This window comes from Platichthys flesus, chromosome 22, assembly GCF_949316205.1.
Source record: "Platichthys flesus chromosome 22, fPlaFle2.1, whole genome shotgun sequence".
In the NCBI taxonomy this organism is placed as follows: domain Eukaryota; kingdom Metazoa; phylum Chordata; class Actinopteri; order Pleuronectiformes; family Pleuronectidae; genus Platichthys; species Platichthys flesus.
The window spans coordinates 2131643-2149599 of record NC_084966.1 but is presented as its reverse complement, the minus strand read 5'-3'; the positions used below and the strand labels follow the sequence as shown (position 1 = coordinate 2149599).

The following is a 17957-nucleotide window of genomic DNA, read 5'->3' as shown; positions in this document are numbered from 1 at the left end:
GTAAAAGTACTGAGGTTCCTCCACTGACTTCCTTTTGTGAGAGAGTCAAATTGTATGGAGATGAATTAACACACAAGGATGAATAGAATTAGGAGTTTTGGGATCAATGAAGTACACAAGTACCCCCCCCCACACACACACACACAGAGGTGTGTATCTACCCCATCCTCCCTACATGTCTGTGTGTGACCATTCATCTTATTACTACAGACATTCTGCAGTTTCACAGACAAAGTCGTCCAGACTTGGAGAACAAATCAAGGCCATGCAGCAGAACACAGCCTCGCAGTGGATTCTGGGACATTGTGTCCACATGTTGTAGAAAGGGACAGCTGCACAGGGACAAGATGTCCATGAGGTAGAAGACTCGTGAAGAAGAAGAACAACCTCTACTTGGTCCCTTTGAGCACAGACTGGGCCAGGGCTGTGGTCTGTGGAGGGCACAGACGGGGACAGGGATCTGGTCTGTGGAGGGCACAGTGTCAGCTGGCTCAGAAACACGCCTGCGCATGCTCGGTCTGCCCTGTGACGTCTCACGCATGCGCACTTCACCCCAGCTCTCATTCATTATAAAGCCCCAAGTTTCTCCGTCTCTTTCCACCTTCAGCCATTTTGACCATGTTGGGAGCCGTAGGACGCTGCTGCACCGGGGCTCTTCAGGCTCTTAAGCCTGGGGTCCAGCCCCTCAAGGCCCTCGTCGGATCACCGGCCGTCCTTTCACGTGAGTCCCTGTACGCGTGGTGCTTTGTATCCGGAGAAAAGTCTGTAATTTGGGCGCTTGTCACGAGAGGGCAGGGGCGGTGCTAGCGTTAGCTGCTGCTAGCAACACGCCGGCTGCAGCGGCGCAGCAGGCCCGAGTCAGGAAACGTCAAAAAGAACAGATATGTAGAAAGAACACCGACACGTGAAGTGTCACACGTATCCACACGTGCTCCTGGTCATACATGACATGCAACATGCATGACCAGGCTGTGTCTTTACCCTGCTAGCTGCAATGACCTTTGTGTAATGACATGTGAGCATAGCACCGTCGGCTAGCTTAGCTCTGACGTCCTGCCAGGATCCCGCTGGAGTATCAGCGACTCGAGCACAGACGTGTTCTCACCACAGATCCAGTGAGTTTGTGTAGAAGAAGATCAGGAACATGACAAAGTGTCAACACACTGTTCACTGCGGTGTCCTCTGCTGGAAGCGCCGCTAGCTAGTAGCATTAGCAACGTTAGCTTCACGAACCCTTCATTCACCCGTGGGTCATCGGGGTTCATTTCCTCTGGGTCTAGCTGGAAGGAGTCAAGTTACCATTGTTTTTAAACCTACACGTTTCACTTGTGTTAACTCTGAGTCGTTCTCCAGGTGTTGGCATTAACTTGACATTGAGGCGAAGCGGCCTCACGCGCTGTTGTTTCCGTTAACACCTTCAATAAGACACACACACACTAAATCCCCTGAATGTGTGTTTCCTCCTCAGGCAGAGACTATGTCGCTCCAGCTGCAGCTGCCAGCGTCGCCACCGGCCGCATCGTGGCGGTCATCGGTGCTGTGGTGGACGTCCAGTTCGATGAGGGGCTCCCCCCCATCCTCAACGCCCTGGAGGTCAGCGGCAGAGAGGCCCGGCTCGTCCTGGAGGTGGCCCAGCATCTAGGTGAGCTGCCCGGATCACAACCCTCGACCGCCCGCAGGGAGTGAGACTGTGTGCACTGACTTGTCATGTTGTGTGTTTAGGGGAGAGCACGGTGCGCACCATTGCTATGGATGGAACTGAGGGTCTGGTCCGTGGACAGCAGGTCCTGGACACCGGGGCCCCCATCAGAATCCCAGTGGGTCCAGAGACCTTGGGCAGGATCATGAATGTGATCGGAGAGCCCATCGACGAGAGGGGTCCCATCTCCACCAAGCAGTGAGTTCACTTTGAGAATGAGATGACAGCCATGACTGGATTTGGGTCTTAGGCCTGTTGGAGTTGTTAATAACTGGATTTATCTTCCCCAGCACTGCACCCATCCACGCTGAGGCCCCGGAGTTCACCGACATGAGTGTTGAGCAGGAGATCCTGGTCACTGGCATTAAAGTGGTGGACCTGCTGGCCCCCTACGCTAAGGGAGGAAAGATTGGTATGTGCTAAATTTAAATGCTGCACAGAGTATTTCCATCTTGCCACTTGTAGAAGTCTTGCTAACTCCTCTCTGGGCTGCAGGTCTGTTCGGTGGTGCCGGTGTGGGCAAGACCGTGTTGATCATGGAGCTGATTAACAACGTGGCCAAGGCCCATGGTGGTTACTCCGTGTTTGCCGGTGTAGGAGAGCGAACCCGTGAGGGAAATGACTTGTACCATGAAATGATTGAGTCTGGAGTCATCAACCTGAAGGACACCACCTCAAAGGTGAGATTCAGGAAAACAATTTAAAAAACAAAACTGTCGCTGTGAAAGATCCAAGTAAACATTAAGCACTAACCTCTTTGTCCATCAGGTGGCGCTGGTGTACGGACAGATGAACGAGCCCCCTGGCGCCCGTGCCCGAGTCGCTCTGACCGGACTGACCGTGGCCGAGTATTTCCGTGACCAGGAGGGTCAGGATGTGCTGCTCTTCATCGACAACATCTTCCGCTTCACACAGGCTGGATCTGAGGTCTGTGACCTACACAACTAATAATTATATAATTTATATCTTGATTTGATATGTAATTGACTTCATCTGCTTCCCTCTCAGGTGTCTGCCCTGCTGGGTCGCATCCCCTCGGCTGTGGGTTACCAGCCCACTCTGGCCACTGACATGGGAACTATGCAGGAGAGAATCACCACCACCAAGAAGGGTTCTATCACCTCTGTGCAGGTAAACAGACGAGCAGGACTTCTCTGGTGATGGAGGAAAGACGTAGAGTTTTTATGGATTATTACTATTAAAGGCTAAATGTCTGTTCCCCCCCCCCAGGCCATCTATGTGCCCGCTGATGATTTGACTGACCCCGCCCCTGCCACCACCTTCGCTCACTTGGACGCCACCACTGTGTTGTCCCGTGCCATCGCTGAGTTGGGCATCTACCCCGCTGTCGACCCCTTGGACTCCACCTCTCGTATCATGGACCCCAACATCGTCGGGTCTGAGCATTACGACATTGCCCGTGGCGTACAGAAAATCCTTCAGGTGTGGGACTTGATCATTTACACTCTGTGACGCTGTTTGTCTTTGTTAGCGCCCGTCTAACAGTTCCACCTTTTCTCCTGCAGGACTACAAATCCCTGCAGGATATCATTGCCATCCTGGGTATGGATGAGTTGTCGGAGGAGGACAAGCTGACTGTGGCTCGTGCCCGCAAGATCCAGCGTTTCCTGTCACAGCCCTTCCAGGTGGCCGAGGTCTTCACCGGCCACATGGGCAAGCTGGTGCCCCTCAAAGAAACCATCAAGGGCTTCAAGGCCATTCTTGATGGTAAATGTGCTTCATGCAAGTAATAGTTTACTTTTGAATGCTTGAATATCTTCACGTTACTAACGTTTTGCACGTGTTTCTCTGCAGGCGAGTACGATGCCCTTCCTGAGCAGGCCTTCTACATGGTCGGCCCCATCGAGGAAGTTGTTCTGAAGGCAGAGAGGATGGCCGAGGAGCTTGCGTAAATCACCTCTCGTAGGGAGAAGAGATACTCAAAGAAGGGAGGGGGTCATGCAGTTAGAGCACTTGGTTTGTAAAACATGTTAAAATATACTTGTCATCCTGAAAGAAAGTTCTATTTAATGTTTCCAATGGAAGATGGAATAAAAAACTGTCTTTACAAAACATCTTGTTTACTGCATATATTTCCAATAGGACTTTTTAGTTCCCTGTTTTTAGTTCCCTGTGGGGTTCCATTCAATGTGGCTGTTCTCATCTACTCTAACAGGAGATGGTTTCCTGAGCTGTGTTAATATGAACTGAAATAAAACAGTGGACCAACATTGGAATCTGTGTTTGTTTTAGAGGCGATGATAAAACCAAGGTCCAGGGGTCTGAACTATGAAGCAGGATTTGTGTCGAGATGACAACAATGACCAAGTTGTCCTTGACTGGGACTTAAGTTTATGAAACTAAGGTTATCACAACTATTGCATCATAAGTTTAATTGGGGCTGGGCAATAAAACAATCCTGTAGACGAGGCTTCACATAATTATATTATTATAATAAACAATCAACGTTAAGCAGAGAAACCTTAAGAACCAGAACTTCACTGTCTCACCAGTTAAATCCCACAGCCCATGTGCTACTGGTTTCCTCGGAGGTTTACAGCTCCTGTAATTCCTCCACCAGACAAATTAACCTTCACTACACAGCCGAGGCTTCGAGCACAGACACTGATTTACATTTAAGATGTTAACTAAGTGCAGACTGGACGCTGACACTGTTATGAATCAACTGTTCGAAATAAGATTTGTAAACCTGAAGTCAGTGATACTAACAAAAATCAATTGTTTCACTTTTTCAATGAAAGTGTGTAAGTGGATGTTTTCAACTCAATTTACATATAAAGTTCATGTTTACTTTTATTTACATTTAATATAAGTTTACTTGTTTTGTATTTGTTACCAATGTGATTGAAGTTCATACAGCTCCATCCAGTGGCTGAAATGTGGTACTGCAGCCTTGATTTTTATAGTTCAACATTTATCAGTGCAGCTCTCTGACAGCCTAAAATAATCCTGTCTGTCAAAACTTTGTTTCCTTTCAACTTTCCCTTCAACCACGAGCACTCCACAGCAGCACTGGTGAGACACTCCTTCAGGGAAAGACTTCGAAAGAGGAGGGATTGATTCAGAGAAGCTTCATTTATGAATGAAAACGACTTATTGTTGTTAGAAAAAAGACATTTGAGAAATTAAACAGTTTATTTGAAAGTAAAACAGCTCATGTGGAGAAGAAAATAATCTGTGGTATGTGGAGAAATTACCTTTAATTTAGTGTTTACAAGAACAGGTTGTCAGTGTGACCTTGACCTTTGACCTCAAAGATCTTAACAGTTCTGAGTCAAAGTGTTATTTTATTTATTGAAAAATCATGTAAATACAGAAAGTGTTTACATGATTTTTCAATAAATAAATTAATTGATAACAAAAAAGAAGCGTTACTTTTATAAATGTATTATTATATATTATATTACATTATTATATTTGGCGAAAGCTCTGAGAGGATTTAAAACGTTTCCCGTCATTTTAATCCTCAGCTTTTATTCTTCATACTTAAAAAGCTCAAACGCAGGATAACTGGTAAACTGACTGTAATACCAACTCTTGACAGCAGATGGGGCTAAAAGTTAGACTTTTACAGAAAATAGTGGAAAACTGATAATATACAATATTCAGGACATTTAAACCAATAACATTTAATATGTTAATGAAAAGAAGACGAGTAAAGATGGTGAGGACAAACAGGGAAATGTAGTTGTGGAATATAAAAGAAAAGTAATTTGATCGTAGATATACAGAATAAATTAAACCTCCTTCGCGGGAGTGAGCTCATGTTAACTCAATCATTATTTAAACACATCCACAGAGAAGCAGAGTAATACGACGTGTTTGTGCGTTTATCACCTCGTAAAAGCCCCAAATAAACACACACACACACACACACACACACACAGAGCATCTTTTCACCTTAAAGGGCAGAAAATAAACTACTTGAGTCATTTGGGGACAAATTGGTTCAAGTTTATCTTGAGCTCCTTGCGTGTTATAAATGAAATGAAAGGTTTGTTTAGACAAAGTCAGTCTTACTTAATCATGCACTTTATTTTGAATATTTTAAAATATGAATATATGAAACAATGGCGATAGGAGCCTCGTTGTTTGCCTGTTCTCGTGTCAAGGTGTCAAACCAAACAGAAAGTTGTCACAGAACAAATAAGATAAACTTTAATCCAAGTGTTGATTTAGTGTTGTTGTCTTTGTTTTTTTAACGGAACTGAAATTCAAATATTTTTGTTCAATCGCAAACTTTTAACATAAAATGAAAGTTACCGGACAGCTCATGTGAAACCAATCCCTTCTTTATCGACTTAGAACAGCTGGAGAAGGTTTGTCACATTTTCTCGTGATGACTTTCCGGAGCTCCGTCAGTCGCTGTTGTCATTTATTTATACTTGCACAGAGGATTTGTTTCCATATTTCTAGGAATATTCCTCTAAGAGCTCAGGAAACAGTAAATCAACCGGTACAGGATGATTTGTAGGACAAGTCAAACCCACCATCGTTCTCAGATATGTGTGTCTTGGTAGTTCACAGGTCAAAGGTCAATCTAAAGGTCAGAAATAAATCAACCAATGAATTTATAACAAGACTCTTGATCATCATTTTCGGAAGTATTGAGCATTTCTTTGAATTCCTCAGACACTTAAACATCCGTGAACTTCCCATTTAGCCCCGAGAGGCACATTCCAGTTTGTATAAGGAGAATATTGATGTTTTCTTCAACTTTAAACTTCTAGTAAAAGTTAGTTCTTGTAGATTTTGATGAACTCCATTAAAATGACCTATTGCGGTTGCTGTGACTATTATTAGTCCTCCTGAGGGTTGAGGAAGTTCTTCAACTGTTGTTTCAGCCTCGTTCCTACTAACAGACGTCTACATATACAAAAACATCTGTCTTCCATGACGCACCAGGGGAAATAAAATCATTTTCTTAGAGTAGCCATGAATTCAAGATGAATCAACACTGCCTGATGTTCAGTGTATTTTTCCCTTTAAGCTTCTTGATTTCTCTAATTTCGTGGACTTGGGATTTTCCAGGTTCTGACTTACACTGAGAAAGTCCTGAGTGAACCTCAACAACCTTTATTAACGTTTCATTTTTACCAGCTTGCGTGTGACTTCTCCTTTGTTTAAAGTCGGGAAGTGAGCAGGTTAAAGTTCAGAGGGAACGTCTGGACCTGGTCCGGTTCTTTCCCTGCTCAGTCAGAGCTGCGTCCTTCAAACCATCGAGGAACGAAGGAGCTCCGCCAAGGTGGGAAACTTCATCTGTGACTCACCCGCTCGCCGTTTGAAAAATCAATTAGAGCTAACGATGTTCTCAATAACAACATCGCCTCAGCGGCCGAGGAAAGAATGAGCCCAGACTGTTCTGAGGAAGGACTTCAAAGAGGTCGTCCCTGGAGAGAGGGCTCATTTCTCCCCAGTAACGCAGGCTGTTCCAGAGAAGGCTCTTGGCAGCGTGGACCCTCCCACCCGGCGGTCCCACAAGATCATTACCGGAATGTGAATATACATCAACAAGCCATTTATTCAACCTGGAGCTCAGGCTGAAGGGGCGACTCCATTGTGATTGGAGGCTCCGCTCATAACCTGTTCTGGGGACAGTTCTCCAGCTTTTATAGTTTGTAGAAATTCTGGTTTTCTCTAATTCTCTGAAGTAAATACGAGAAACTCCCTCAAGGAAAGAGTAGAAACATCAATCCAAACACTGTGCAGCTTTAATTTATGTTTCCTTAATGTTTGTGTGAAAGCTGACACACACACACACACACACACACACACAAGCCTGGACTTCATGTGTACAAGATGTTCAAGATTCTCAATTGATTTATTTCTTCTTGAACCATCATTTCTTCAAACTTTGCCCACGACAACAGTTACGATGACCCCATTCACCATCGCCATTCTTTTTGCCATCCATTATCAGGCCTGTGGTTTCGCCCCCTGCTGGTCATTGGATAAAACTACAGTTTGAGTGCTGCACCTGAAAGATGACCAGAGAGCAGACGTGAGAAATACTCTTATATATATATATCATATTTAGAAACTTGTGATTGAACACAAAGCTAATTAGAATTATTTAAAAACTCAGTGTAAATGAACAACATGAAAATATGAATATAACAAATTTCCTTTTTATTTTCTTCAAGCACTTTTCCAGACCTGGAAATATTTGTTTTTACACTTCCATGATTTTTCCAGGTTTGTCATGACTGTAGGAATCCTGCATAAAGCAACATTTTAAGTAAGAATTGTTTTCAAGTCACCAGAAGTATTGTCAACGATATTTGACCTATTCCTCCTTCACTGAGGTTTCTCCAGATCCACCATAGAAAACCTTGGGGCAGCAGGAGTTCTTCTAGAAGTCGGATAGCGTCCTACAGCAGGTCCAACCCCCGGCGGCACCTCCCTGCATCCTCGTGTTTAAGATGAGCCATCTTTGAGACTTTCTTTACACCCTCAGAACACTTTGCACAACAACATGAAATACATGTCAGACATGATCAGTTCGCCCTCTGGCTGTAAATGTGGAAATATTCCAGGAATTCCCACATTTTATCCTGGAGAGAAATACTTTGAGCATTTTTGCCATCCATTATCTGGCCTGCTGTTTCGCCCCCTGCTGGTCATTGGTAAAAACTACAGTTTGAGTGCTGCACCTGAAAGATGATCAGAGAGCAGAGGTTAGAATTACTCTTATACATTTATAAACCTGTGATTGAACACAAAGCTAATTCGAATTATTTAAAAACTCAGCATAAATGAACGACATGAAAATATGAATATAACAAATTCCATAACTTCTCCAAAAGTTTTGGGATTTTATTTTTTTCAAGCACTTTTTCCAGGGTTTTCCATGACCGTAGGAATATGTGCATTGCTCTGCACAACTGAATTTCAAAATCGTTATTGTTAAGTCAGGATAAATCTGTGAGGCCCTGAAAAGTCGGTTTAGAAAAGTAAATCTGAGTTAATTATTATAGAGCAGAGAAAGAAAAGGGATGAACACCCACAGATTTTATTTTGAAAGGGTGAATGAGTTCATGGGGAGCCACGGTAACATTAATCATGAGTCTGTGAGGTATGTGTGTGTGTGTGTGTGTGTGTGTGTGTGTGTGTGTGCAGTCCAAGATACACCCCCCACCACTTTATTCAAACCAATGTCAGTGTGTGTGTGTGTGTGTGTGTGTGTGTAGGGAAGTGGTGAATTTAATCAACCCCAGATGAGTGGAGAGGCCAGACGAGCTGATTCACTGTGTGTGTGTTTGTGTGTTTGTGTGTTTGTGTGCGAGATGTGTCAACGTCTCCATTCGACGACAATCACAAACATTTCAACTGAATATAAAACAAAAAGCTGTCGATGCTGCGTTCAAGGTCGATCAGGACAAACTGCTCCTAGAAAGCAACAGCTTGGTGCCACGTAAACTGTGTTAGTAGATTTATGGCAGAACTGGGAAGTTCCAGTATTTAGCGTCAGCGAGGATTGTGATTAAATAAGATAGAAACGCTAAAATTAAGTATTGAGAGGAGCTGCAACTAAAGATACAAACACTGGGGGCATTTGGTTGCAGTGCTTTCGGTCAGATTTGGATTAAAACTTTATTGAGGAGCAGCTACAGAAACGTCCGCTTCATTTTCCAGACCAGGTTTTACGTTGTCCAGGAGTGAGTCATCAAAACTTCAGGGTTTGGAAAAGACGGCCACCGACCAAAACATTTCCCAGCATGCTGGGTTAGTCACATAGCAGGATGATGGATCGAAACTTCTTCCAAATAAATACTCGAAAACAAATGTCCACTTCCCAGGTTGGCGATGAGGTTTTTGTTCAACCCCCATTTATCCAGGGGAGGTTTCTCAACAATGCTGTGATTCATTTTCATAAAGCTGAACACATTGTGATGTGAGAGCTGCTGCGACCACAGCCTCCTGCTGGCAGCTACTGGAACTTCACCTTTTCTCTAAACTATAAACTTTTTCTGTTAAAAGTTTGTAGATATATGGATTTTGAACCAATTTGAGAAATATATCCTCACAAAATATGTTTAATAAAACTTCAAATGAAGGTAACTTTATCATTGTTTTTACCTACGGCAGGGAAATTATAATTTCTACCATAAAAACTAGACAATTGTGTGTAAGATCCTCGTTGGTGATCGCAAAGACACACAAAATAACTACAAAGAGAAGCGACATAACTACAGAGAGATGAGCAACAACCACAGAAAGAGATGCACAACAACCTCAGAGTAGAAGGAAAGATGTGGCTGAATCTTGTGTGTTTGTCTCGGTCTGTCCGACTCATATGCACATGTCCATGTTCCATTTGTTTCTAAGCATCTTCTGGCATCAGACTAACCTTCTGACGCTCGGCTCTGACGACTCACTGTGGCGGTGAAGTGTGTGCGAGTGTTTGTTGTCTGAGGAACGAAGTAAAATATGCGGCTCTCCTCCGCCATGTTTTTCTTAAATTGACATTCTTTGTTTTCATTTTTCCAGAGCTGGCGAAGGAACTGAAGCTCTCAGGCGGAGTTAATCTCTCAGGCGTCAGTGTGTGGAAGCTGGTGTTTAACCAAACAGAGCCCAGATAACCTCTGGACGCTTGATGGCTTCAGAGCATTTCTCAACATCTGTGTAAAAAGATTTGAGGTGATTGTTTGTAGTGTCAGTCTCCGGCTTGTGAAGTATTCAATGAGATATATCTCCAGTATGGCCGACGTGCCATCGCACATCCAGCAGATGCACCAATCATCACACAATTCAAAGTTACAAGTTCTCACACTACTTTAGACAAATATCTGCATCATACAATCCCTACTAGTTGTCGTGCTCTGGAAACACAATCATTATCACAGCCTGATTGGGGGGGGGGGGGGGGGGGGGCACTTATACAGGTCATGCCTTTATTTACACTGACTAATACTATTCATTTATTTAACGGGTCTATTTTATCGCTCTGTTTTTCTCTGCTGCCTTGTTCTCATTGAATCCCTCTTTGTTGATATTTCATCTCTGTAAAGCACTTACATATAAATAAAGTGTTTAATGAGGGATTATAAACAGACAAGCTCAAAGTAAGGAGACATGTTCTCCTCTGGTTAAACTTTCGAGACTCGGATCTGAAGCTTCTTCTTCTTCTCCTGCTGAATAACAGGTTTTAAATGACCCGTGACTGGTGGTGTTTTGTGGGCTTGGAGTCGAGTGATGCGTTCACTTACGGTTTGGTGGAACCAGGGCTACAGTCGGGAAACGGTGGTGGAGGAGCTCTGGCTGAACGTGGTGAACCTGAGCACAAAGACACGACAGGTTACTGTCAGGTGACAAAGACAAAAGGTCAAGGTCGGCTGATTCTGTGATTTGAATGTGTGATCGGATGCGTTCATCCAAACAGACGTGCAGCGCTCTGCCTGATAACTCTCCCCACAAACAAATTGCTTACGAGCTCCCAGCCACAGGAGCAGCTTTAACGAGCTGCAGGGTTCGGCTGGGGTATAAATAGGAGCAGAGGTTTTCAGAGGCTGTGGGGTTAAAGCACAGGGTTGGAGGCTGTTAGGTCAGAGGGCCAGACGGTTTCATGACAGGGAGACGACTTTAGAATGAGCCTCTTATATCTGCATCAGGTTGTCTGCTCCTGAGTCGGGAGGTGAGGTTTGAAACCAGAGACCTGAGTCCTGTCTAGATAATTAAAACCAAACTCATTAGAAACATAAAGACTTGAACACGCACCAGTATAAGAACTACTGCCCTGGATCTCCCAGTAGCATTTCTACAGTATACTGGAGCAGGAAATAACAGGAAATGAGCTTGACTGCTATCCAAACTCTTTTCTTCCCAGTCATATCAGTACCAATAGTTTTACTGGAAACGTTATATATATATTTTGATACCTGATGAGGTATTAACATGTCTGGTTATCTAACACCACAGCTGCAGAACTTCTTCAGGGATTATGGAACCTTCCCCCCCCCCCAATAGCTGTCAACTCCTGCGGCTTCATCCAGTAAACAATGACTAATGTGAAGGTCGTGAAAACAAGATCCTTCACAGTGACTCATCTGCTCACAGATATCTGACACCGGACTTCAAAACAACAAATCAGACACAATCATCCGAGTGATGAGAAGTTGTTTTTTTCCACTTTCACAAATTCATTCTCAGTTTTTCCGATAAACCTTTTTTCAGGTCAAAGAAAGTGGAATTAGATAATTCTCTGTTCTGAATCAAGAACATGACATTGGGGCTTTAGACTCCAGAAACTCAAGATTTAACGTTTCCAGTTTGGGCTTAAATCTTTACTCTTTAGCATCAGTGAGACTGATTCCAGCCCAAAGATCACGTCACTTTATAAAATGTGATAATTAAGTTTAGTTTATTGCGGTAAATGAGAATCAGTTCCCTTATTGACAGAGTTGAATCCCTTTATAAAGGTCAAACTGGGGTAAAAAAAAAAGAGCTGATTTCCCAAAATACACCAAACCATAACAAATCCCAAGAAAGAGGAAGAATGTGAGGTTGCAATTACTGAAAAGGTTCTTCATAGATTTGATTTTCCCCATTTCCAAGAAAAAAAGAGGAGCTCTGTTTGAGGGAAAATGCTGCCATTGTTGGCTCGAAACCCTCATGACTCGGATTTCTCTTTAACCATCCTAATAGAAAGATGGACACACTTCTGCTTGGGTTCAGCAAAAAATCTCGTTACAGAAAACCAGGAATAGTTTATTGATTTTAGACCTCATACAAAATCAGACCTTTTCTCTTCAATAATAACTAACTACTATAGACAACACAGGACACTGATATGAAGTCTCTCAAAACACCAGATTAAGAAATATCTGCATTCAAAAACAGACATACTACTACTTGGTACTAGTACTACAATGGTTTGTTTTACAGACACAACGCCCTTGTTTTTCAGAGCATCCACAGACGTTGCAGTCGACTATTGAAATTAAAAATTACGTTCCAGTGAATAAAAAAGCAGAAAGAGTCGCTCTGTAAACTCTCCAGAGAGAAGTGTGTGATTATCCAGAGCAGCGACGTGTCTGTGCAGATGTGATCAACGGGGTCATGTTCAGGCCAAACATCTCAACGTCTCAGAAACATGAAAACCTCCAGTCTAACCAGGGCCCTGGGAGAAGAGACGCCGACCTTTGACCTTCAGCAGCAACAGAAAGAGGAACTGAAATACCCATAGTGAAAAGAAGTAAAGCATATGTAGTGCCTTTACTTCTGTGTTCTTTTCTTTATACATATATATATATATATTAATTAAAAATTCGTTAAATAAAAAATAAATAAACAAATACAATTTAATAAAGTAAATAAAATACATAAATTAAACAATCTAACATACCTGTTGGACATTAAGAAAATAATACAACAAGACATTTATAAACTCACATACCTGCAGTTGTGGGAACATGCTAGCCTAGCATGCTAACAGCAGACACACCTCTTCATCACATGCAGGTTTACACAAATTAAAAATATTTGGCAACACAACAAACTAACATGAAATCATTAAAACAACATTATACAACATGTACACTAACTTCTGATGTTAATTACAACCTAAAACTAATAAAAGTCAGAAGATCGATGAAAGTACGTAGCTTCCGTTCAGCGTCCACGGCAAAGAGGAAGCCCCACCCATGGGAGCGCGGGTAATGTCCTTGTCAACGTAAAACTCCCCCCCAGGAGTCCTGCACACTTAACATGGTGTTCAACATACTTATATAGAACTGTGACAAAACCTAAACACAATGCTGAAAACTCAACAAGAAAGAAACAAAAATAACCTTAACACAAAAGTGGCGATCCCCTCTTCAAAATAAAAGTGTCTACTTTAGTAGCTGTGGGAATTTCCTATTATTCAATACATATAGCACAACAACAAAATACTTCTACTACACATATATACAAAATATTACTACTCTGGACAGTAACATTAATATGTATGTATCAACATGGACAAAAAATGTAATAGTCAAACTCCCTCAGGGTCAATTTAGCCAGTGTAGAGTTTTCAGTGAAATCACATGATTCTCATCAGAACATAAAGACGGCTCTGTTGGAATTGTAAATTTCCACTTTTCTTTTTCGCCTTTCAGAGATCAGTGTGTAAACAATACTATTCTACAGATTAATGCACAGAAATGTGATTCAGGTTTAAATGTTATGTTTATTTACCATTTAGCTTCTTTTATATATATGTGGTTAATATTTGTGCTTTCTTTTTATTTAAAGTTATCTATTATAAAGTTTGAAAACAACATCACAGGAATCATTGACAATATGTTTTATTGCCATATATCTGTATTTATTGCCCAAAATCCATCTGTTGGGCTTTTTGTTTTTCCATGTTGGCTCTATGTTGTGTATGTTTTTTAAATGGACCAGGACATAGAGTAGAGTGTATAATTGCTTTGAAAACTACAAAAATTTGAATTATAGAAGTCAAAGTTGAGTCCAAATGAACTCAAGTACCCTCAAGTATGAACAGAGCATCTCCTAAATTCCGGTTGTGATTCCACAGTTATTTACAAACCTCTGAAAGTCCCTGCTTGCGTCCAAACTCAACTCCATCTGCCACCAATTTACCAGAACACGCCTATCCCGGACACGACTATTAACCAGAGCTGCAGCCTGCCGCATCTTCTCCGGCTGCACAGCTCTCACCACTAACCAGGGCTGAAGGATGAGCCGCAGGTCCGAGCCCATCCAGACCGGCCCGACATGGAAAAAACACGACTGACTCAGACCTGTAATTTCAGGAGGCTGTGACCTTTAATCATATCTTGATCTACATCCTTTATCCCTGCTTCTGTCGGTGGCCCGGTGCTAATTTGAGACGACGGATGTCTAAAAAGTTTCACTCTGACCGTGGACCCATGTTTGGTGCCATTTCATATTTTAGAGATGTCTGTGTCAAAGCTCCAGACGGTGAAAGACTCTTCCCTAGTTCTGCCAGCAGTCCGAGGAACCAGAAAACAGCCCAAAGTCAAATAATACTGTTTATAAATATAAAACCAGAGGGATTTAACCTCGGAGGAGCGTAGATATTCTGCACTCTGTGGCCAAATGGAGGTGGATACTTCCATATATGCGTCTACAAGTCGACCTTCATGGTGTCTGGGTTTCCTGCTGGGATTTTCAGGGCATGCGTTTTCATTTGTAATTGATAAAGAAAACTCCAAAGAAAATCGGATTATTATCACTAAATGTCTTTCAGCTTAAACAGAAGTATCAGATGCCGAGGTGCCCGTTGAGCAAGGCACTGCCTTCACGCTCAATGGAGCTGTGGCCCGAGAGAGAGAGGGTCTACGTGGGAACCATCTTCTGCTTTGAATCAAACTCTAACCACACAAATTTCACAAGTTGTAGTCAGAGTTTTGGGAGCCGTGTAAATGCCACCTCTGCATGTTGCAATAAAACACAGCAGCAGCCTGCGGTGGCTCGGTGGAAAGTTACTGCAGCTCCTCAGCCTGTTTTGGTGCTGCCAAATATATAAACTGGTGCACTTTAGTCATAGAGCAAGCTAATGATGAGGAACAACAGCTTCTGGCTTCGTAATGGCCTCTGCTCCCTGTGTAGTGAAAGCCAAAAGCTAAAAAAAACTCAAAAACAGGCCGGTTTTTAATTCTACTGCTGCAGCGGGCATGTTCTGATCAGAGAAAAGAGACACAACACAACTTCTGATTCATAATCATGCTGTCAGGCGAGGACCAAAGTAAAGCTATTATCCTTTAAAAAGCCCTATCATTTATTTGAATTACCAGCTATAAATCATTTTGTGGATGTCTCAATTAAGAGAAACAACTGCCTGGCTCCATTAGCGTCTGGAGATAACAAAGCCGTTAAATTCAAGCTTTGAGGGCACGAATCAAACTGTCGTCCTTCTCAAAGTCCTTCTAGGTAAAGACGAGGAGACAAAGCCGAGCTGCAGAAACAGAAAAAGGTGCTCCGGCTATTTAAAAGCGCCTCATAAAGAAAAATGAGCGAGAGCGCGGCTGCCAGGCGCTCGACGGTTGATCCAAACTGTATTAAAATAGGGTGTATTTTAACAAAGGTTGCGTTTTAATAGGGCCAGAGGGTGGCATATCACAGATAACTGTTGACGTGTAACTGCCGTGTTTAGTGTTGAACACAACATCCTGCCATGGCAACATGGATGCCAAGAGTTCCCCCTCAGAGCTTCCATGAGGCCAACCTGGAACTGTTTTATGCGCAAAACAGTTGCAAATGAGAAGTACATTTTAATTACAGGGAAGAAGAAAAGACCAAAATGTCTTTACAGGGAATGGTTGATATAATGAATGTAAATCAGTCTGCGCAGGTTTCCACCATCATTGTCAGGTGCAGGGAGGGAGACTCCAAGGTTCAGCTGCACCTCAAACCTGACCTTCTATCAAATCTATCTTTTTATTTGAACATTACTACTGCTGCGCGGACTATCGTTTGAATCCAGATATTTCGGCTTCATTCCTGTAGAGGAGGACGTGGAGATGCACCGTCCATCTTTATTTACAGCATTATAGCACTAGAGAGAAAAACATTAAAAACCCTGAGCTTGATTTCCTGTGGTTCAAAGCGAGCCAGTTTGAACCATCATGAAAAGATATCACAGTAAATTCCAGTTTACTTTAGATCCGACAGAACCAGTGAAGCCCCCCCAACATCTGAGCTCATATCTTAAGGCTTAAGGCTTAAGGTATGAGCTCAGACGTTGGGATCAGGTGATGAGAAGTGACTTTGTGCACCTTTCAGTTGTTTTATATATTGGGTGCGTGGCGTGCTGGAGCACGTCGCTCGCCAGGCACTAAGATAAATTATGCTCACATTGACTCCACGAGCACAATGAACAATACAGGAATCCTTCAAAAAGCAGGGCTGTGTAAAGCCGAGTTCACCTCCCGATGACAGGGCGTAGGAGGACGCAGCATCCATCACGTACAAGCACCTCGGTCTATTACTGTCATGGCCAATAGTGGAGCTGAAAAAGACTTGAGGTGGGAATCAGAAAATCAAGAGTTATCCAGACCAGTTGTGTTCTCCTGGGTATTTGGAAGTACAAGTTTTATAAGATATATTTAAAGATTTTTTGAACCATAAGTTTTCTAACACAAATGTACTTGATTCTATAAGTATTTGTGTCTCTCTGTGGTTATTCCTCTGTTTCTTTTTTGTCTCTTCATGTCTACAGTTCTCTTCATGAAGCACAGACTGATGTGCAGCTTCATACAACTCAGTGAAAAGAGTTCATTCTTGTGTTCTAACAATCTAAATACATAAAACTACACTGAACTAAACCAGGTACCAGCTGCATACGACCAGAAACTACTCATGTAAATGATGGGATACAACCAACCTGTACAGGAAGAGATCTTCATCTTCATCTTTATCTTCAGTTTCTCTGAAGCTGGATTCAAACCTGAAGTTTAATGTATACATAGTTTCAGGCTAAGCTAGATTTTACTGTCTTTAGCTGAAAGCTCTTGTGTCGGACTGGATTCTGGTTTGTATTCATATTTAAATTTTCTTAAATTAAAAAAACTGCACTTTAGCTTAAGCTGCTATGAGGTCAGAGGTCATCGACTTTTTGAGTGGCTATTTGATTGGTTGTCAGCAGAATCACGTTTTTTTTTATTAAAATATTTTTTAACAAAAGATGTAAAGACTTTGGGCCCATTAACATAGAATTAATTATTCTTTAATAATTTATGATAATGATCAATTAATTACAAACCATATACAAAGTTATAAGTATTACAATAGAGTATTAATATTTAAAATGATGTAATATTATTACTATTTACTTAAGTATAAATCCTTGCTCAAATATGTTAAAAAGGTATGAGTATTATTATATTTGTATTGTATTTACTCTTATTATAATTATTAAAATAAAATAAATGTAAAAATTACAATAAAAACTTAATTATAAAAGATTGTTGTTCTAATAACTATGAGCGTTTACTAAATTGTCATAATTTTATTAAAACTCGTGTAAATGCCGCGCTGTGATTGGTGGAGAGTGTTTTTAAGGTCGTCCGGATGGGTTCGCAGCTCTCTGGTCCCTCCTGCTCTTAGCTGTCAGTCGCGTTTGGCCCACATTCGCTCCACCTTAAATATGTCTCCTCTCGCGTTATTACGGTGACACACAAACACACGAGCGCGCCCCACGCGCACTCACCAGCCGCTTCGGGAGCGCGCGGCGGCGGCAGCAGAACCAGCCCTGTCAAATCAC

At 42.3% G+C, this 17957-nt stretch overlaps 1 protein-coding gene across 1 annotated transcript; it reads left to right on the top strand.

Annotated features, from left to right (window-relative positions):
* Positions 1-562: 562 nt before the first annotated feature.
* On the top strand, positions 563-3930 carry atp5f1b (ATP synthase F1 subunit beta). The gene is made up of 10 exons (XM_062380798.1): positions 563-721; positions 1469-1642; positions 1723-1897; positions 1990-2111; positions 2195-2379; positions 2468-2626; positions 2708-2830; positions 2930-3142; positions 3226-3427; positions 3515-3930. The coding sequence occupies exons 1-10, from the start codon at positions 619-621 to the stop codon at positions 3610-3612; spliced, it is 1554 nt and encodes a 517-aa protein (XP_062236782.1). The 5' UTR covers positions 563-618; the 3' UTR covers positions 3613-3930.
* Positions 3931-17957: the final 14027 nt, after the last annotated feature.

What these genes read in the sequence shown, in the direction of transcription:
- atp5f1b (XM_062380798.1), top strand. Translation starts at nt 619, where the DNA reads ATGTTGGGAGCCGTAGGACGCTGCTGCACCGGGGCTCTTCAGGCTCTT. An exon ending in TGAAGGACACCACCTCAAAG is followed by an intron (nt 2,380 to 2,467) that starts GTGAGATTCAGG and finishes TTTGTCCATCAG; the next exon opens with GTGGCGCTGGTGTACGGACA. An exon ending in CTTCAAGGCCATTCTTGATG is followed by an intron (nt 3,428 to 3,514) that starts GTAAATGTGCTT and finishes GTTTCTCTGCAG; the next exon opens with GCGAGTACGATGCCCTTCCT.